The sequence below is a fragment of the Solanum stenotomum genome, chromosome 8, assembly GCF_019186545.1.
Source record: "Solanum stenotomum isolate F172 chromosome 8, ASM1918654v1, whole genome shotgun sequence".
Classification (NCBI taxonomy): Eukaryota; Viridiplantae; Streptophyta; class Magnoliopsida; order Solanales; family Solanaceae; genus Solanum; species Solanum stenotomum.
Window position 1 is genome coordinate 529,091 of NC_064289.1, and position 21,420 is coordinate 550,510.

Here is a 21,420-nt window from a genome sequence, read left to right on the forward strand (position 1 = left end):
AAACACTTTCAAAAAGAATTAACTGCAAGGTAAATATAAGAAAATATGATTAATGGGATGGAGCGTGTATTTCTTGATTTAGTAAAGTAGACAACTACTATTATATGGGACAACTATTTTTAATTATGGGATAGAGCGTGTATTTACTTTTCCAAAACTTTCTAAAAATAAACAAAAAAGGTTGAAAATAAATCTTTTATATTCCCAGAAACTTCAACAACCAGAGAAAAAGACGAAGAGAAGTTACATCTCATAACCTAAATTCATCACACGTACATGCCTAGTTGAGTGATGTAGTTTAACTTAGCATGAAACTTAAAAAAGAACTTTTGAAATTTATGATTTAAAATAATTATGTTTGTGTGACTATTTATCATTTAATTAGGAATAAAATGAGTATTTTAAAGTTAAATAATTACTCCATTAAATATAGAAATGCGATAGAATATTATTTTAAAAGAAAAAGTTTGGTAGTTTTCCTTTTTGACCTTGCTTTCATCTACGACCTGCCTACCGTCATTGAGGATTTGACGCCATAAAGACTCATTTCTCATTTAGAATCGTCCCTTAAAATTATTGAAAATGTGTTGTTGACAACGTTTTCCACTCTTTTGTCTCCAAGATTACATATCAATGAAAAATAAATACTAAACCACTTGAAAAAAAATTTAAAGATTCATGTGGTCTCAATTGTCTGTATTTTGTTTCTCATTTTTTCCACCTTCTCTCTCTCACTTTTCCATTTGTCTTTCAACGTCTTGCTTTTTTTCTGAAAAAAAAGGTATCATCCTTCATCAACTTTAAAGCAGTATCTTCAAGCACTTCTTTTTTTACTTTGTGGCTATGCCACCTTTGTAAGGATGTGATAAAAGGTTAAACGTCATTCTTTTTGTAGTTCTTGCCCCCTATCTTACTTTGTAAAGAATGTTAAACTTATCTAAAAATTTAAACCGTTTAAAAAAATATGTTTTTATTTATTAGTTTACTTAATTATGCATCACGCTCGACCCTCACAAAAATGACTACTCATTATATCATGAATTTATTTTGGTCTTGTTTTTTATTTATTTATTTTATAACGATTAATGGTAAGATTTGAGTTCATGATCTTTTGTCGTTCTAAATGTTGAGATGTGAATCGAACCACAAATTTCAAAACTCTTTCTTTCTCAAATTGCATATCCAATCAAACTATACTACATAAATACACACGGAGGGAGTAAATCCCAACTCCAACTCCTCACCCACAAACTTTTGGATTTTTCCTAAAGTATACCTGCAGTGGGCTGCTAATGACGGCTAACAGAAACCCAAGATTCTACTTGCTAAGACATGGGCCTCCATTAACCTATGACAAAGCCCAATATGAATTTTGTTTCAAGAGGACCATGTTAATATCTAGCTTAGCCCAAGTAAAATCTAGGAAAAATTACGCGATTAAGTAAATTTATATTATTTAATTACTCATCATAGTTATAGTTTGATATACCCACGACTAACATTAACTACTAATTACGTAGACTGACTTCGAGTTTGCATAATTAGCCAAATTTATTTAATTCGCCACACTTGTATAATTCGCAACTAACAATTCTTCACTTGATTTGTATTTGTATACGATGATTTGTTTTTGTATATGATGATGATTTCCTTTGATTTTCCAGTTTTGTCATCATATACATTCAGTCTTTTTGTGTATAAATTTTTAAAGTTTGTATAATCGTATAGTTTTTGAATTTTGTATAATATTATTCATATAATATATGTTGTATAGTATATTTTGTATAATTGTTTAAAATTCATATGTTTATGTTTGTATAAATTCATTATTTCGAGTTTTATCATATTTGTATAATTCCAGACTTTATATTACTCAATTACATAAAAACACGCGAATTATACAAACGAGATGTGAATTATACAAATCATTGCCCTCTATCGCTCGCCTCTCTTTCCTATCCCAATCTCACTCGCTTCTTTCCTCCCTCTTCCAATCTCGCGCGCCAGATATTCAAATACATGTGTATAAATATACAATTATCTAACTGATATACGATACAATTCACCTCTCTCCCACTCTTTGCTCTCTCTCGCTCGCCTCTCCCTCTCCCAATATCGCTCACCACGCTCCTCCCTATAGCTACAAATTGTAATTAGCAACTATAGCTATAGAGTGTAATTAAGTTGAGTGACTATATGCGAAAGTTCCTCTAAGGAATTGTTGAAGTATGTCAAAATTCGACGAAAAGCAGCCCACTATAACGATTTGGATTTTGGCCCAACCACGAAAAAGCACGGGTGGATTCACTCAAAGTTTTTTTTTGCGGCTACTATTTACTTTGTCCCAAAGGGCAAATGTTTGCAGATATAACCTTTAAACAATAGTTGAGCTATCAGATTGGTCTAATGTTCACTCACATATTCATCATCAACCTTACAAATATTAATGCTTTTGTAATAACTTTTAAATTATGCTTGTAACATTTCCTATAAAATTATTCATTTTGCTAAGCACAAATAATATTAACTTGATAGATGAACAATATTCTTTTCAAGTCACATACATACAATTAGTAACATTTTTATTTTTTTAGAGAGTTGTTTCTCAACTGAACTATTCAGAAGCTCTAAAAATAGTCAATATAGATAGGAAGAGATTGATAACGTCCAGATACAAGGCAACTGCAGCCCAGATGTATTCATCATAAGTGTAGCGCTTGATTAAATTGTCGGTATCATAAATTATATATGCGCAGAACAAAATGGAGGCTAAACAGCCATAGATCATCAGAGAGAGCCTACCCAGAGGAAACAGTAGCTGCAATAAAAATAAACATATGGATTGGTTATCTCTTCTAAATATTTATACTGTATATAGTAGTGATTTTGAACAAGAACCTGAATAAAGGCAAACAACATGAGAACCATAAGGGCACCAAATAAGAATGGTCCAAGGAAATTGAAATCGTGGCCTCTCCTTGCTGCCCAAAATGTGTATACTGTCAAACTAAGCACAACTGCTGTTGTTAATATGACGGACTCCAATATTACTTTCCCTGACAATTATAAAAGTAGACATGAAGCAATTCTCAAAATTAATAAGCATGATGCAGTAGCAGATAAAAAAATTTAATTACCACTGGTGAAGGCACAAGTCAATCCCACAGCAAAGGCCAGAGTAACTGTAAACAACCCAAGAAGCAAGAAATTGACCGGATGTTTCTGGTGATAGTAATACAAGGGGCACAATGCTGCACACATCCATCCCATATATCAGTTTATGAATAATTAAGATTAAACAAATAAAGACGGCAGATAAGAAAAGACTTACTGATGAAGGGAGAGATGATAAGAAGAATATAGAGAGCTAATCCTGCCCCAGTTGACACAAAAAAATGTGCAATTGGGTGAACCCTAACAACCACAGCGGCAACACCAATAGTCATGAGCAACTGAAAACACAAAATTGAGTAAACTTTCCTAATAAAACCCCAACGGAGTTGTGGATTCTCCAACATCGCCGGATACAACGGCCTTGCTCCGGCTTCCACGTCATCTTTCCGGTAAGGCGTATTCCACGTCTGCTGCCACATCTCACAAATAGTAATAATTTCACTAAGATTAATTTTTGAGATTTCTATGGCATTTATTTATTTTAAAAAATGAGTCGGTTATATATACATGTAAAAAAAAGAATTAGAAACTTCGTGAGTAGTCGATCGAGGAAATGAGATGACACGTGGAAGGCAAAGGAATATTTAATTATCGAACTAGTTATAGTAATATTCTTCTGGACTTGTCTGGATGAATTGTTAAAGTTTGTACTCATCCCTTTAATTTTGTTTCAAGGGAAAGACAGCTGAGTTTTGCTGTTTTGGCTTTCCTTTCTTCTAAGGTTTAACAACATGGAATTATTCTCTACGTTAATTACGATTTATCTTAATTTAGATACTCAACTAAATAGACTAGTAAAATTCCTCGATCAACTACTTAATGGATTCAACTAATATAATTTGATGGTATAAGAGCATTGCTTGGCTTATCTATTAAGCTAATGGTGTTCACTTACTTTAGTCATTTGCTTGTACTATTTACCAAGTATCATAGAAGCAATCCGATCCTATGATATACAAGTTATTCAATAATAATATATTTAACATAATTTTATAGATAAAGATCAAGAAAACTATGATAAAATATACTCCCTCCGTCCCATTTTATGTGGCAACATTTGACCGAGCACGGAGTTTAAGAAATAAATGAAGACTTTGAAATATTTACCAAATTGCCCTTTTAAAAAGTAAACTCAATTTCTCTCTCCTCATAAATGTATTGGAGTATATTATTTTAAGATTAAGTGGGACCAACAAGGATAAAAAAGGAATTGTACCTTTAAATACTTTCCATATAAGGAAATGTGACATTTTTTTTGGGACTGACCAAAAAGGAAATGTTGCCACATAAAATGGGACGGAGGGAGTAAGAATTTTCGATAAATTCTCATCTTAAAGTTAAAAGTCATTCATACTCAAATTAAACTCATAACAAATTCACCAATGAGAGTGCGTTTATGGGACGTTTGTTTCGGGGGGAAATAATGGAAACGTACGGTCTAGATTTACATTTTATTTGACACTGACCAAATCTATGATGGTATGTTTGGGATGAGTTCAATTAATCAATTCTCCTCAATAATCATCCTCGTAATTTACTTTAAAGCTGACTTAATATTATTTGAGTTTTTATCCAACACCTCTAGAGCTAGCAAGTCTACAAGGCATATTCTTTTCAAAAGTTATTTATAAACCAAGAATCCTATTAACATGCTAGTAGCTTCTACTCATAACTCGACTCTAGTTTTTTTTGGTCGTTTGCTTCATTTTAATTATATTTAATCTTTTAGTCAGTCTAAATTATTGACATATTTTTAAAATTTTGTGAATATTTAATGATAATATCAACATTTTAAACCTATCTTATTTGATTAAATCCATGGAGGTAAGTTTTTTATTTAAGAATTTATTTATTTAAAGATTAATTTTGAAATATTACAAAGTCATCATATATTTCTTTCACTCTATGACAAATTAAATTATATATCACCAGTGGCGTAGCCACATGGTTTGTCAGGAAAAAATATCATATATACCAGTAAAATGATACACGAAATGACTAAATAACATATTTTGGACACCTTTAACATAACAAATTGTTATAGCCTTGTGATTTCACCTCCTTGGAATGAGGAAGTGCTCGTGTGTTTGAATCTCACTAGTTCTAATTTTTGAAAAGAGCTTTTGTTGTGCTATTTCTAAACACCCTTTATAAATTCTTAGCTCCACCACTGTATATCACATTAATTAGAATAGAAAAAATATCACATATGTCCTAATAAATCTGGTACCTTCTCTTCACCATGATGACTATATATCTACCTCATTTATATTTCATTTGGCTTTCTATATAAATGAAGTTGGGAATTTGTAGTTTGCTTTTGCATCTGTCTTTTAATTTAAAGGACTCTTTAATCTGTGTTCAAGTGTAGTGGCCAAAATCAGCTCGGGCCTGGCCCGCAATTCTTCAGCAATAGGTCCATGCCAAAAATAATGACACTAGTGAAAATTTTGCTGAATGACATTTTTTTTAATCGTAATTTATGAATTTTTTAGAGCACAATCTAAAGATAATTAAAAATCTTATGAAAAAAATATGAGATCATAGTCCAAAATTTGCAAGTCATACAAATATTAGGCGACAATGTGATATTCTGTTTGTAAGGTTGAACATTATATAAAGGAAAACAATCATTGAATTCGAATCTAATGTTATCCTAAAAGATAGTTTTTCATGAATTATAATTGTAATACTTTTAAAAATATAGACAATCTAAAAAATGACCTAACAAAGAACACTAGCGTACTGTAAGAGCCTTCTAATTTTGACTAGATATAGGACCCCGTGCCAGCACGGGGCCCAATATATATTATTTTTTAATTTTAATTTATGTCATATTATGAAATTTGAGAAATTATTGAAATTTTTATATGATTTTAAAAATATTTTAAATTTTTAGCTATTGTGATTTGTAGTACTTTTTTTTAACATAATTTTGAAAATAATATTTATTACTTTGTTTGTTCTAATTTATGTGGCACACGCAGAATTTCAAATATTAACCATTTTTTATATGTCTCTTTAATATATTAAGTTGTTAATTATTGTATTTTATAGTACATTTTTAACCTAATTTTTTAATAATATATGTTATTTGCCATGTCCCAATTTATGTGGCATTAATTGATAGATTTGTTGGAGTCGAGAGATTTATTTTGTTAATTATTGTAATTTATAGTTTTTTTTTCGTCAATTTCAAACAATATATGTTGTTAATTGATAGAATACTTTTAATGTAATTTTTTTAAAAAAATATGTGTGACTGTCCATGTCCCAATTTATGTGGCACATGTAAAGTTTTGACAATTAACCAAAATTTTAATACATTTTAAAAAATATTTTTAAGTCGTTAAATTTTAAGTAATTTAAATTGTTGTATTATTTATTACAATTTATAATACTTTTAAAGTAGTTGAAATATTGTACTATTTATTATGATTTATAACACTTTTTTTTTAAATTTATGTCATATTATGGAATTTGAGAAGTTATTGAAATTTTTATATGATTTTAAAAATATTTTAAATTGTTAGCTATTGTGATTTGTAGTACTTTTTTTTAACATAATTTTGAAAATAATATTTATTACTCTATTTGTTCTAATTTATGTGGCAGATGCAGAATTTCAAATATTAACCCTTTTTTATATGTCTCTTTAATATATTAAGTTGTTAATTATTGTATTTTATAGTACATTTTGAACCTAATTTTTTAATAATATATGTTATTTGCCATGTCCCAATTTATGTGGCATTAATTGATAGATTTGTTGGAGTCGAGAGATTTATTTTGTTAATTATTGTAATTTATAGTTTGTTTTTCGTCAATTTCAAACAATATATGTTGTTAATTGATAGATTTTTTGGAGTGGACTATTTTTTTTATTAATTATTGTAATTTATTGTTTCTTTTTCGTCAATTTCAAACAATATATGTTTATTATATAATCCATTTTATGTGGTACCAATAGAATTTAGAGAGTCAATTAAATTTTTTATATAAGTTTTAAATAATTAAGCTGTTAATTATTGTAATGTATAGTATTACTTATATTATTTTTAAATATATTTAAATATTATATGTTAGGTTTTTTATCCTAATTTATATGGCATTGATAGAATTTAAAGTGTCAAATAATTGTTAATTATTGTAATAGATAATATGGAGTATTTAAGTCATTTATAGTATAGTAATTAATATATAATATGTAGTATTTAAGTGGAAGGTGATGGGGCCCATTTATATAGTTTGATAAATATATTGGATATTAGTAGTGATTTATAGTATAGTAATTAATAATATATAATATGTAGTATTTAAGTGGAAGGTGGTGAGGCCCACTTATATATTTTATATAGTAAGTATTGGACATTTGTAGTGATTTTATTGGAACAATGGTAGTAAATCCTAGACTCTTCTAATATATAAATTTTATATAAGGTTTTATGATTTGTGGGCTAGGTGGGAGCCCATTTGAAGAAAATGTAAGCAAAGAGGCAACTAAGGAGTAAACGAAAAAGAAAATCATGTTGGGAGCGCCATCTCTGAATAGAGCGCGATTCGAATTTAGTTGGAGCTTCAATGTGGGCTCGGACACCGAGTGAGAAATCAAAAAAGAGAGAGGAGAAAACGATATAAATGGTCCTTAATTTGATTACATTTGGTCCTTAACTTATTTAGATGATTCTTCACATATATTTTTAAAAGTTATAAGTCTGGCCTAAAGCTATATATAAAGATAATCGCTACTTTTATTGTTTGTTTGTTAAAATAAACCGAAGTTCTCAACATGTGTCGGACGTTCATGAGTTGTCAAGCTACAAACGTAAGATATATATTTTTATAATATTGTTCAATTCAATTCAAAAGTCTAACTAGTAAGATTTGAAGAAAATTATAATTTTATTATGAAAAACATTCAATGGCGTATGGAAGTAAGTTGTGCATAGAGGAAAATACGGAGGGCCCTCAATATATACATGTTAGACCATAAAAACAAAGTTTGTTTTTACTTGCTTATATGAGTTAAAGACCAAAATGATTATTTTAAAAAAGAAGTATACTTCCATCATATTTATACATATAGTATCAAATAGGATCACAGCTCATACATCAAGTGAAACTACTTAGCCTAACAAAAAATAATTCGATCCAATTACAAATTTACTTTACATGATAAGTGGTCCTTAACTGATAAAAGGTAGACAAAAATGGAAATAACATTACATATATGTAAATGCAATTATTAAATAAGTAACAGATTTAACAACCTTTTTAGAAAGGTGATTTTCTGAAAGTGATTGTTAAGTTGTCATTAAATTTTTATTTAATGCACCAAATCCCAGACGTGGAGAATTATAAAACAATATTCGTGCCCATCTACTCATTTGCTCATGGTGGTCCCTTAATTTGAATTTTGATCGACAAATATTCATCTTCATGACATGCAAAATAAGCGGAGTCAGAATTATTAAATTTTAAATTCTAAAATATTATTTATACATGTAATTTTTCTATAAATATTAAATTTGAATTTAAATTATTGAATTTGATCAAATTCGTAACCGTAATATACTAACTCTATCCGCAGCAAACCAAAAGCTTCAAGGCTTCCAATGTAAAGGATAAGAAAATTGATTGACCCGCACCATTCAATTTGGTCGGCGATAAATTAAGATAAATATCGGAAAATTAATGTAAATTGTGACCATAATAATATTTATAGCAATCCATATTAACTACTCAAGTTGTCATCACATATTCGAAAAAAAAAAAGGTTTGGTACAAATTGACATCAATACTACCACCAACGAGAATTGTGGTACTTAATCAGAATTGAAGGGTATATCATGTCTTTTTTCTTTTTTAAAACTATTATTTTTTATTTTAGAAAGATGAAAAAGAAAGAAAGATGTGACACGTGAATTGTGACAAAGGACTACTAAAGTGCTAATTGAAATTTTTAGAAAATAGATTTTTATCAAATTTGTTTTTATATGGAGAATTGACTGACAATATTCATGAGGAATTTATTGATGATACTATTTACACTTCAGAATTAATACAGAGCTACAGCAGTGAACAGTATTAGTATTGCTTAACAGAGCAGCTGTCAACAGGGCCCTTTTCCTCTGAATGCATCACAACATCAACAAAACAACAAATTAGTATAATCACGCGAGTGAAATTTAAAAATACTAATTAAGTATTTATATATATATAGGTTTTATTTTTATATTCGATCAAATAGAACCTTTACGCTCAAAAAAAGCATTTGGTTAGGAAATTTTTTTATTGACAATATAAATAGTAAAGGGAAATTTGAATTTATATGCTTTAGTTTTTGAACATAGGACAACAATATCTTAAAACTATGATGAAAGATATTTGCATATCATGATAATTTAAACATATATTTATACTTTTTCTAAAAAAAAAGAAGAAACCGATGTTAGTAAAAGAAAAATTACTCGAATGGTAAACATCCTTCACTTTCAATCTAAAAATTGCGAGTTCGAGTCACCAACTTAGGAGGGTTAAAAAAAAAAAGGAGCGGGAGGAATTAAAGTTGATGATAATGACTGTTGGGTGTGTGGCTTCATGGGACTGAAGGCTTTCTGACCTCTACTACTTTACGGGTCACAAATTGAAATTGCCCCCATCAAAACTTTTCGCATAACTTTTTTCTTTCCGATTGTCTGAGGAGCTTTGCCGTAACTTGACAGCATGCCGGCGGAAGAAACAGTTTCCAAGTCACCTCTCGATAAACCTCTCAATCAACTCACTGACGATGACATTTCTCAGCTCACACGCGAAGACTGCCGTCGTTACCTCAAACAAAAAGGTACTCCTCTCACCTCTGCCTCTGTATTCACTACATACAAACAATTTAGGTTGCGAAATCGAATAAAAATTTCTTAAAAATACGTTAAAGCATAGTGATATGTGGAAAATTTGTCGTTAATGTGTTCCGTACAGGAATGAGAAAGCCGTCCTGGAATAAATCACAAGCGATTCAGCAAGTTATATCGTTGAAGGCTCTCCTCGAGCCGGATACTGACGCCGGAACTCGGAAGAAGCTTCACATTCCTCGTGCAGATACTCATGTACGGCGAGTGCGTTTCAATTATCTAGTGCATTTCCTCTTTATATCTCCAAGCATTATTTTGAGCTCCTTTTGTTATACTGCACTGATAATTAGTAGTAGTATTATTATATGATGGTTGCCTGTGAAGTAACAGTGCATGTTTATATGATAAAATTAAATTATTCTAAAAACTAATGTAGGTCCAGAGAGGGAAAAATACCTATGGCGAACCTTCTGAACCAGTGCCTGATAGAAGAAATCAGCAGGACAGACCTGATCTTTCCAGTCAAATTACTGCCCTTCCGGTCGCTGTTGTTGATAATTCAGCTCCTTCTAGGTGAGTTATAGTCATCTTGAATGCTTTTTGCAATGAATAAACCTTCTAAATGTGTATATAGCTCGAAATTTACTAAGGGAATGAAGTTTGGAATGGACCTGGAAAATTCTAATAGTCAATCTTAACAAGTTTAGGATTAATATATTTGATTGCTTGATTGACAATAAGCTCAGCACTGTGTTCAATGGATGACTGATGGCTACTTACTTTTTGTTATTAAAGAAAAGGCACCTGACTTTCGAAATTGTTCCTCTTGAATACTTGACTTTCATGTTTCTATTAAATAGCGGCTACTCCTATCAAAGTCAGAGTTCCTCTCCTACTTGTAGTTTTGTTAATACGATCCTCTGGTGATCTCTTGTTATAGTAATAGTTTCATTCAGTATATTATTTTTTGTGATTGCAAAGTTATCATTTTAGAACTTAGGTAAGATCCTTTCTCTATTATTGACAAATCATCCGATCCAAATATATTCATCTTAACCTTTTATTTTTCCACATGCCTTTGTAACTCATAGTTCGCTAGAAGATACTCTATTGAAAAAATGGCATCACAATTATAGGGGCGCAGGCCTCCATTTGACTAGCATTTCCCCCAAAGGAAACTGCATCCTATCTAGCTTCAAAAACTGATAGCTTTTCCATTGGTGATTCCAGAACAATAGGTTCAGCAGATAAACCAGTAGGACAAATGACAATCTTCTATAGAGGCAAGGTGAATGTCTATGATGATGTGCCTGCCGACAAGGTATTTAAGCTTGCTGAAAATTGGGAACTTCACCAGATCAGTATACTTTCACTTTTTACCTGATATGGCCAACTTGCATCTTTTCAGGCACAAAAAATCACGTGTCTTGCTTCAAGCCCTCTTTGTGTGCCTTCAGAAACTCCATCGAATGCCACTGTAGCAGCTCGACATTCAGCATGCTGCTTACAAGCTGCAAATAGTAAACTATGCCTAGATACTGATATGGTACCGACTATTCAAACAGGTCATTAGTTGCATTAATTCTATCTTCTTGTACTTTACTTGATTACAATGGCAAGTTGAAAATGTGAATTAAGCAGTCTTTGTTTCTCTGGATTTTTTTTGAACCAAGCTATTAGGTTACTGCAAAAATAAATCAACCATAAGAAGTTAATGTGAAAAGATACAACTACTTTATGATCCGTAATGTCTAAATTATGAGTCTGTGAGGTGGCGAGTCTTTTTCCTGGGAGCGTCCAGGAAGATGTTTATTGTATCCCCTATTCCTTAACATTTTAGTTTGAATCCCTTACAGTGAAAATGAGTGAGGTTTCTCGAGTTCCTATAGAAGAAAGCAGCCGCTTATACAATGATAATCCTGGTATGTTCTTAGTTATGTTTTTGTTCTTCTCTTTTCCCCACAAATTACTCCTTGAACATTACTAAATTTGCGTCTATTTTATGTCCACAGAAGCAGTGGAGAGCCCCGCAAGCAGGAAAGCATCAGTACAAAGATATCTTGAGAAGCGAAAAGAAAGGTATTACAATAACTGAGCTGTTCGATGCGAAAAAGTGAACAATATAAGAAGATCTCCGCACTGCTTTCTGTCTCTTTCTATCTCTCACATCTCTGTTAGGTGAAGGTTCAAGTGGAAGAGAAAGGTAGAAACAACTTCATCAGCTAGCTTGGATATCTATTTAAGTGATCGAATTGGGACTCGTACGCCAAGTGACTATGCAAGAGGGGCTGATCTTTGCTTCACACCCCACATTACACCTACAGGAAGTGGTCCTATACAAGACAATATTCAGATGAATCCCACTTTTTCTAGTGATCTCAATGACACAGGTGATGTTGTTTACAACCTCCCTATTTTAGTGGTCATAATACTTTCAAACGTTCTACATAACTTTTTTTTTTCCTTTTGCTTCTTTAATGAGTCTGTGCATGATGTAGGGAACTGTTATTGACTAAAAACTTTTCAACATCTAGGAAATAAGAGAATATTGCTTCTCAAAAATTAAATACTCATTGTTTTCAATAAGTAACCAGATTAATCACAAACTTTGTGTTTTAACCTTTGAGTCTGTTCTTTCTAAGTTCCTAAATGATTCTTGCTGCAATTGTATTTTAAGATAGCATCAGATTCCTGCATCACTGGAACCAACTATCCTCCCCCGGGACACATTCATAAGGTGCCATGGTTCATAAATTGAGTGATTTATTATAGTGATTACATGGTGAATCCATTGCGTTTATTTCCCCTTGTTTGTTTATCCTATAACATATCTCATTTGTTTTTCGCTAGTTGTCATTGCATCACCAAGTATTGAACATTAAGTATACTAGTCATTTTTGCTTGATGTCTCCTCCTCTATATAAATCTATTGAGCCTCTGATTGAAGTTTCTCATTCTTTTTTCTCTTTCTTATAACTAAACCAATGTCAATCTCCCCCAGGCTAAGGCAATGTGTACTAGTTCTGAAAACTGGTCTCTGGAGATGTATGAAACATTCAATGGGTCAAGTGTTTGATATGTGTTATTGTTTTTTGTCAGATGTTAGAGAGTGAATGTCGGAAACTGAATGGTTGGGGATGCACACAGATTTCTGTTTTTGTCTTGAAATGTTCGGTGGCCACATCATGTTCTAGTGTATGGATAGTTGTGTGAAGTGTGATGATGGTAGCACTTGGGACAATATCTGTGAAACTGTCTTCTCTATCTAGGTTTGTCTGTAATGTAAATGAAGAGAGAATTTAGTGAGAAATAGTTGTCAGGTCATGAAACGTTTTTTGCTTTTCTTATAACAGCTAGTCGTCCTCTTCAATAATGATTTTAGGCTGTAGTATTTCCTTGTTGATGGAAACCATTCTCAATGATCTTTGCTTACTTGGAATTATACGTCCAATTTTGTTGCTGGGAGATGGAGACAAACCAGCGGAACTGCATGGCATAGAATGTGAACGGGTCATGCTCTCTAATGATCCTTGACGTTTAAAATAAGCTTTCCTGCTCCGTTATTTGATCGAATCAACGTGATTGTAGGCTTAATTTCTTCTTCAAGTTTGTCAATTCACCTATTTATCGACTATGACTGCATTGCAGGATACTGCACATGCGAAGTAAGTAATGGGAAAGAATTGTCTTCGCGTCTACTTATGTTTCTTTCCCTTTGTATAATACCTACCTTTCTCGTGTAAAATTTACAGTTCAAGATCATCATAGCACATGCATGATAATCTAATTTCACTTTTCTCTTTGTATTCCTTTGAATTTCTTTTTCCCGTTCCTGGTGGTATGAATCATCAATGAGTACTATACGAAGGTTTATAGACTGCTTTCCTCTTAAAAAAATTCGACTATGGTTTTTTATAACTCGATTCTTCACAGAACCATTGAGTAATCTTATACTAAATTTAATCTACGAAACTTATACTACTAATCCATATGATATGTCCTAGCAAGTTAAAAACATGTTAGGGTGGCGACGACAACAGCATACCTAGTATAATCTCATAAGTGGAGAATGGAAAGAGTGATGTAAATGTAATCATACCCATATCTTGTGAACTGAATTTACTATAAAGCTAAAAATATGTTATAAATACTACAACAACTATACTGTGTAAGTGAAATTTGAGAATGGTGGATTGTGCGCACGCACAACTCCTACCTTGTGCAATATTTTAGTACTCTCTCCATGACTCCATCCATCTTTACTTGTCAATATACTAAAATATTTATCCAACAATACTTGTCCTGTTTGAAAAATCAAAAGATGATTTACTTTGTGTCTATTGTACCCTTGATACTAAATACAATTCAATATCTAATATATTTCTCAAAGCATTAAATTTAGGAAATTTTACACAAACTTCATAGTGTTAAGAGCTAATTATATCTTATCCCTACTCTATACAAAAATCTTTTAAATTTGATGGAATCCATATACATCCCAAATTGTTTCCGATACATTGTGTCCCGGTTTTGAATACATCGTTCGACGTCCCGATACATAACGTTTCGATATCGGATACATCACTCAATGTCACGATACACTACATACGTCCCGATACATCATGTAAAGTGATGTATCCGAAAATAGAAGAGAGTATGTATTTTTTTCAAATGGTAGGGAATTTTAGAGAATATGGTAAAATAAGTTGTGTATTTAGATAAATTTTGCTTAAATGGAATAAAATATATTCAAAGGGTAATATTGTAACAATATCCCTATTATTGATTGTTTCTTAAGGTGTGTGCCAAGTAAATAGTGAAGTATAATTTAACCATAGCTAATTAAAGTAAATATTTATATAAAAATCAGTCGGAGTATTTTTATTTTGAAAAAAATAAGTTGTGTATTTAGATAAATTTTGCTTAAATGGGATAAAATATATTCAAAGGGTAATATTGTAACACTATCCCTATTATTTATTGTTTCTTAAGGTGTGTGCCAAGTAAATATTGATGTATAATTTAACCATAGCTAATTAATGTAAATATTTATATAAAAAAATCAATCGAAGTATTTTTATTTTGAAAACTTACCTAAATACCCAAATTATTTTACTGTAGTCTCTAAAATTCCCTACCATTGAAAATATTACAAAAATTCTCACTATCTCCTATTCTTGGATACATCACTTTACGTGATGTATTAGTCGGATACATTATTTTACGTGATGTATCGGAATTTTGAGTGATGTATCCGAAATTGAGATGCGATGTAGCAAGACGTTGAGAGATGTATCGGAATCCGAAACGTGATGTATCTGAGCATTTTGGGACGTATTTTAAGGAACTTTTGTAATTTGGAAAAGACTTGAAATAGATTGTAATTAACTTTTAACACTATGAGATTTGTGTAGAATTTCGAAAGATTTCCATAAAAGGGTATATTGGGCCAAGTAGTTTACTACCCGGCCCTCTCCAGCTGAGTTTTTGCAACTCAGTCAGGAAATTGAATTTTCTCAATCCCATAATCGCACAAACGATGCAAGATTGGTACCTTCATTTATGGTAATCTATGCACGGATTTAATAATTTCGTTATATTTCATCAAATTTAATGCTAATTAAACTGCTTGTTACCAAATTGAGTTAAATCTTGTTTGTTCATCTGTGTATTTTCACCAAGGTTTTCTGTCTCTCTTTGTTATGAGTATGTGAGTAATTAATCGAAAATAATACTTGGTATTTTTGGTGTGAAGGAAAATATTAACCATGAAATTCTTTTTTCCTTCAGAAACTATTTCCAAGGAAGAACTGTTATGTTTTGTTCTGTGTTTCCCTTTTTCTTTTCGTTTTGCTTTGCATATAGCAAGTTGAATTTAGATTATATATACTGACTATGTATAAGTTGTTGAATCTCGTTAGCCGTAAGATTATTATTTTTTTGAATTCCTGGCTCCGCCATTGGTAATGGACTCAAAAATGAACAGTTGGATCAAAATATTGTGTCATTAAGGCTTGGTTTTTATGGCAGAGTTTTCAATGGAAGGAGAAAAGGTAGCATTTCTCTTAGTAACATTTCTTTGCTCGAGTTGTGCATATGAGGTCTCAGTATCTTGTATGATGGCCTATGATGAGGGTGGTGCTTCAGCAGTTTTCAACTCGCCTGAATGTCAGCTGTGGGATTTTTCTACTGCTATTAAAAATGGAACAGATAATTGCCTTATAGCTACGCATCAGGGGCGTAGGAAATACCAAGAAGATCGTATGACATGCTATCCTCGCGTTACTGTTCCTGTTTTAGGTAGTTTCAAACTCTAACCTCTTGCCTTATTCACATATCTAATTGTTATGAAAGAGATGCAGCTATTGTCTTTCGTATTTCTTATACTTAACTTGGACTTTTTAGCAATGTATCTTTCTCAAACTCTGTTAAGTGTAGAAAAGTCTTCAGACGAAGTCCAAATGTTGTAGACATTATGATGGTCAGTCGTGTAGTTGTAAACGATACTGAAGACGTCAAAACAAATTATATAGTTTAGTGAAGTTCCCCCCGAGGTAGGAGTAAGGTTTGCGTAAACACTACCCTCTCCAGACACCACTTGTGGGATTACACTGGGTTTGTTGTTGTTGTGAAGTTCTTGGTTTGTGATGCTCATCTTTTTCTGCATGATCACTAGGTAAAGATGGTGTGGAAGAAGCTAGTGTGGGTATAGCGGCAGTGTTTGATGGACATGGAGGCAAGGAAGCAAGTGAGATGGCTTCTCAGAAATTCTTTGATTACTTTCTATTGCATGTTGTTTTCAACACATACAAGAATCTCTTTTCACACAGTAAAGAGCATGAAGAAGCAGGTCAAAATAGCTTGAAATTCAAAGGTCTGTAACTTGTCCTATGGAAATTTAGAATATTTTTCGATTGGTTAGTATCTCTAGTTATTTTCTTCATCAGTATCTTGTCAAACCCCCGATCTGACCGTTGTCGTATAAATGATATGAAACACCTCTAACTTGTTTTAACTTCCTAAATGGAGATCCTCATTCCCTTGCAACTTTGGGAATCCTTTAAGCACCTCCGATGGTTTTCCACTTTTCCTTATGAGTCTACCACTTAGATATATAGGAATTATTTTTCACCTTATACAGTCACATCATACATGTGTTTTATGGTTGTGTTTTGCATCTTCTTCATTTCTCGGCCTCAAATCATTCATTGCATTTACGTACTAGTTAATAACCATACATTAATGAAAAGAATTTATACACTTCGTATGCATTTCAAACTATTAGAGAAAGCCATTTATACCTATTAATCTACTCTTGACAGCGCAAGTATTGATATCTTGATGTTTACACAGTTCTAATGGGGCATTATATGTAGTTGATGATGAGGCGACACTTGGAATTCTAGAGAAAGCCCTCTTGAGAACAATCCAAGACATAGATTCAGAGTTTACACAGGCACATACAGATCTCCTTGTGTTTGTTGCTTTCCTAACCTTCCCTTCCAATTTTCAAATCAATTTCTATATGCAGGAAGCTTTGAAGAATGACTACATTTCTGGATCAACTGCAATAGTTGTTCTTTGGATGAATGGGCAGATATTAGTTGGTAACCTGGGTGATTCAAAAGCCCTCATATGCTCGAGGAAAACTCATTTTGATCAGGAAAATGAAGGTTTAAAGGCTTCTGACTATTGTTCGTTAAAACTCTATTGATTATCACATTGTTGCTCACAGCTATAATGCCTGTTATTTGTCACCACGTGTCCTTTTTCTTACGGTTCTTTTACTCTCTCTTTTCTGCTTGAATATCTCAGGTGATTTGATCACAAGACTTCAAGCTGAGGAACTAACGAAAGATCACCATCCTGATAGGGATGATGAAAAGGCTAGAATTGAAGCAGCTGGTGGGGTTGTCCTTGTTGTTGGCGTGCCTCGTGTCAATGGTATATTGGCTGTCTCACGGTCTATTGGTGATATTCGTTTGAAAAGGTGCATCTTCAACTCTTTGACATGCTCAACAGTCTTTGAATTCTATAAACACAAGGTAGCAAGCAGAGGGCATTTGTTCTTAATCTACTTTCTTTTGGTATTTCTAGATATGGAATTATTGCTGAACCAGAGGTCACAGGTTGGAGACGTTTGTCAACTGAAGACTGGTATGTGGTGATAGGATCCGATGGCATATTTGAAAGAATGAGTCCCCAGGATGTCTGTGATATTTTACACGATGGACATGATAAGGAGAACAAGACATCTATCGACTCGTCCTCCTGTCCATCCTCTTTAGCAGACTGCATTGTCCACAATGCATTTAGTAAAGGTAGTGGTGATAACTTGTCTGTTATTGTGATTCTATTGAGACAAGAATCCCCTTCACTTGATTACAAACAACAGATATAAAATTTCTTCATTTCTAAGCCTTCATCAAGTATCAAAAAGTTCCATTGCCGGGAATCGAACCCGGGTCTCCTGGGTGAAAGCCAGATATCCTAACCGCTGGACGACAATGGAGCTAATTGTTGGACTTGTGCTTAAGGACTCATAAGTACCAAATGAGAAAAGAGTAACTTCATAGTGATTGGACATATATTCCCAAATGAAAAATTAATCTACTGTATTTACACTATTTTTACATGATTAAAATTATTTACTTATATATACCATGACTTTTTCTTATTTTGAACCCCTCGGTGAAAAATCCTCACTCACAAAAGAGAAGAGGAATCAATATTATTGATCATCATAATTATTAGTTCATGCTCTCACACCCACTCCTTCCTCTTTTGAGATTCAACGGTTCAAAAGTAGCATATATACCTCGACACATTATATTATATATATATATATATATATATATATTATATTCTTCAATTATATACTATGAAACTAAAAGTTAGTAAGACTGAGAAACAGCAAAATCACTGTCTAAGTAATCTTTGACTCCAATTATATTTATTCACTTTTCCATGTGTGGTCGTCATGACTTCTTTCTGTTTTTTTTTTCTCTTCAATCTTGAACCACCTTTTTATAACTTATTTATTCCTCTTGACTTTGCAGAAAAAAAGTTCAAACATTTGGTCACGAATCTAAATCTTATGTAAAATTGTTGATTCGAATTACTATATTCATTCAAAAGTTAAAATTAAGGGTATTAAAATTAGATAATCTCACAATTCAAACATAAAAATAAAGAATACAATCATTATTTCAATTCAACTAGCTTGAGAAATAATTGCCTATCCCAAGAGTAGAAAGAACAATGAAATAGTGATTTGAGTACGCATGCAAATGAAATTGCTTGGACTCCAATTTTCTGCAAAAGCTCATTTGAGTACGTACTACTCAACAATTAACTAATCACTATACTTTTCGGACACTCCAACTCCTTGGAGAAAAAAGTGTAGATGTCCAAGATTAGTAGCTAATGGAGTATTGTCGCGCCTTATATAGGGAACCACGGGGCTAGCAAATTCCTCCTCTCATACTTTGCTTTTGAGCTGACAATCTATCAAAAATGATTTTTGTACTTCACAAAGGTCTGCCTACGTTCTATTCTCCCCAGACTCAACTTGTGAAATTATAATAATGAATATATTGTTGTTGATACAATTATAGAAAGTAGCATCTTACGTTGACAAAGACAAGACACTTGCATAGTTGCATTTCACATCATAAGGCGCTGTTCCAAGGCCTGTGTATAGAGGAAAGATATTTAATTTCTTTTTTTCGATAGGTCAACAGTAAATATACACTATTGGTGCATAAATTAACTTCAACTCCATTTTTTCTTTCACTAGATTGATGCTTAGTTGTTAGACTATTATTGTAGTGTATACCCGTTATGTACACAAAATTCATCATAGAATGATTAGTCGATCTTTTTTCTCCTTTATAATTTGTATCATGATTCAATCAGAAAATTTCGAGCTCTTCTAATTTGTAACTTCACCGAAATTGGAATAGTTCCCCTATACTACTACATAAGTATGAAACCGAATTGCATTGAAATATTTCTTATTTCTTCTAGATGAAGAGCACCCATATAAATTATTATTTTTTAGTAGTATGGGAAACTTCAATCAAAATTGGGTGATTCTTCATTAATCTATTGGTTGCCATCTTCTCAAAACCAAACAAAGGAATCAAAACTAATTAACATCAAAATCACTAATTAATAACTTTTCACTTTATTCCCCTTAATTTCTTCTATTTCTTTTTTCCTTTACAGATCAGACTCCAATAATTTACATATGTTTGTGTATTGAAGTAGTTGTATAAGAGAAACCATGGATGTATCTTAATAAATATCTATTTATATAAGTAACTGACAAAGAATAAATATGTGCAAAAATGGAAACACTGATTTCTCACCTTCCATCTCCTTATAAGGAAATGAAAAAGGGACTTTCTAAGAGTCACTTATCGTATCAAACATAAATATTATTGTCACAACCCAATATATGGCATTGTATATATAAGATTAAAATTATTGTTTATTTATATAGTATGTGTTGAATCCTTTTAGTTTATTCATATGTTTACTTCTTTTATGAAAAATTATGGTTCCATCACTAATCACAGCGTGGACCACTTCCAATATCCTAAAGTACTTAGACTTAACTTGTATAAATACATCTCCTTGGTCCTTCCCATCCACGTCAATTCTGAACCCTGGCCTATTTATACAACTCGGGCAGGGCAATTAAACTTACAGATAAATTCTCTTGTTAGAATTTCTAGCTCCACCACTACTTACACCGTGCAGCACTATCAGTTGAAGCTGCCAGCATGATCTAAACTTCCCTTTTTAGTTCAAATATAATATGAGGAAAGATCAGATCATGTGGCAGCCTCACCTGTTGATGCCATCACGAATTATTAATCATGTATTCTTTGTTTTCAAGAAACCTTCCTTCCATTTTGTTTGATCTTGTCCTTTTCATTATCTAATCCAAAATATCAAATTAGAATTCAGACATGTTTATCAATTGGTCCACACATCATCAGAACTTGATATTGATGAAGCTACTTGAAACTTGTAAGTAGGATTTTTATACCAAAGTTATGATTATAGAAAAGAAACGTAAGTTCTCGATTACGCTGATTCTTTCTTTGCAAAACTACAAAGATTAGAAACTAAAGCTCTCAAAAACCAATACAGATAAAGATCACCCCACATCACATTCTTCATTCCTTGGTAACAATACAGATGACCTTAAACAGCACTGCTCTTCCAGTACTTCTTCCCTAAGTAGAGTAAAAATTCTAAATGCCTAGACACATTCTCAAATATAAAGTTTGTAAACAGATGTGTCAGCTTAATACACACAAACTTTGGCAGCCACTGCATTGAAAACTGATAGTGTCATACAGGCATCAACAAGCCACATACC

At 32.2% G+C, this 21,420-nt stretch overlaps 3 protein-coding genes and 1 non-coding gene across 5 annotated transcripts; 2 read left to right on the forward strand and 2 right to left on the reverse strand.

The window, feature by feature from the left end:
• Positions 1 to 2,515: 2,515 nt before the first annotated feature.
• Positions 2,516 to 3,629, reverse strand: LOC125872072 (protein LIFEGUARD 4-like). The gene is made up of 4 exons (XM_049552747.1): positions 3,332 to 3,629; positions 3,138 to 3,251; positions 2,899 to 3,056; positions 2,516 to 2,818 (listed from the first exon to the last, which is right to left on the reverse strand). Exons 1-4 carry the CDS (start codon positions 3,591 to 3,593, stop codon positions 2,615 to 2,617), a joined length of 738 nt encoding a protein of 245 aa, XP_049408704.1. The 5' UTR covers positions 3,594 to 3,629; the 3' UTR covers positions 2,516 to 2,614.
• Positions 3,630 to 9,734: 6,105 nt separating this feature from the next.
• Positions 9,735 to 13,768, forward strand: LOC125872071 (protein TIFY 4B-like). Of its 2 annotated transcripts, XM_049552744.1 has the most exons (9): positions 9,735 to 10,018; positions 10,153 to 10,280; positions 10,462 to 10,598; positions 11,256 to 11,346; positions 11,434 to 11,590; positions 11,882 to 11,947; positions 12,038 to 12,104; positions 12,210 to 12,415; positions 13,125 to 13,768. In XM_049552744.1, the coding sequence occupies exons 1-9, from the start codon at positions 9,901 to 9,903 to the stop codon at positions 13,136 to 13,138; spliced, it is 984 nt and encodes a 327-aa protein (XP_049408701.1). In that variant the 5' UTR covers positions 9,735 to 9,900; the 3' UTR covers positions 13,139 to 13,768. The 2 variants fall into 2 exon arrangements, with proteins under 2 accessions (XP_049408701.1, XP_049408702.1); XM_049552745.1 differs by lacking the exon at positions 13,125 to 13,768 and having other exon boundaries at positions 12,204 to 12,383.
• Positions 13,769 to 16,048: 2,280 nt separating this feature from the next.
• On the forward strand, positions 16,049 to 18,426 carry LOC125872074 (probable protein phosphatase 2C 51). The gene is made up of 6 exons (XM_049552750.1): positions 16,049 to 16,325; positions 16,702 to 16,899; positions 17,402 to 17,481; positions 17,557 to 17,698; positions 17,841 to 18,015; positions 18,123 to 18,426. The coding sequence occupies exons 1-6, from the start codon at positions 16,049 to 16,051 to the stop codon at positions 18,424 to 18,426; spliced, it is 1,176 nt and encodes a 391-aa protein (XP_049408707.1).
• A 39-nt stretch (positions 18,427 to 18,465) lies between these two features.
• TRNAE-UUC (transfer RNA glutamic acid (anticodon UUC)) lies at positions 18,466 to 18,537 on the reverse strand. Its single transcript has one exon. It is a non-coding gene; the product is annotated as a tRNA-Glu (tRNA).
• Positions 18,538 to 21,420: the final 2,883 nt, after the last annotated feature.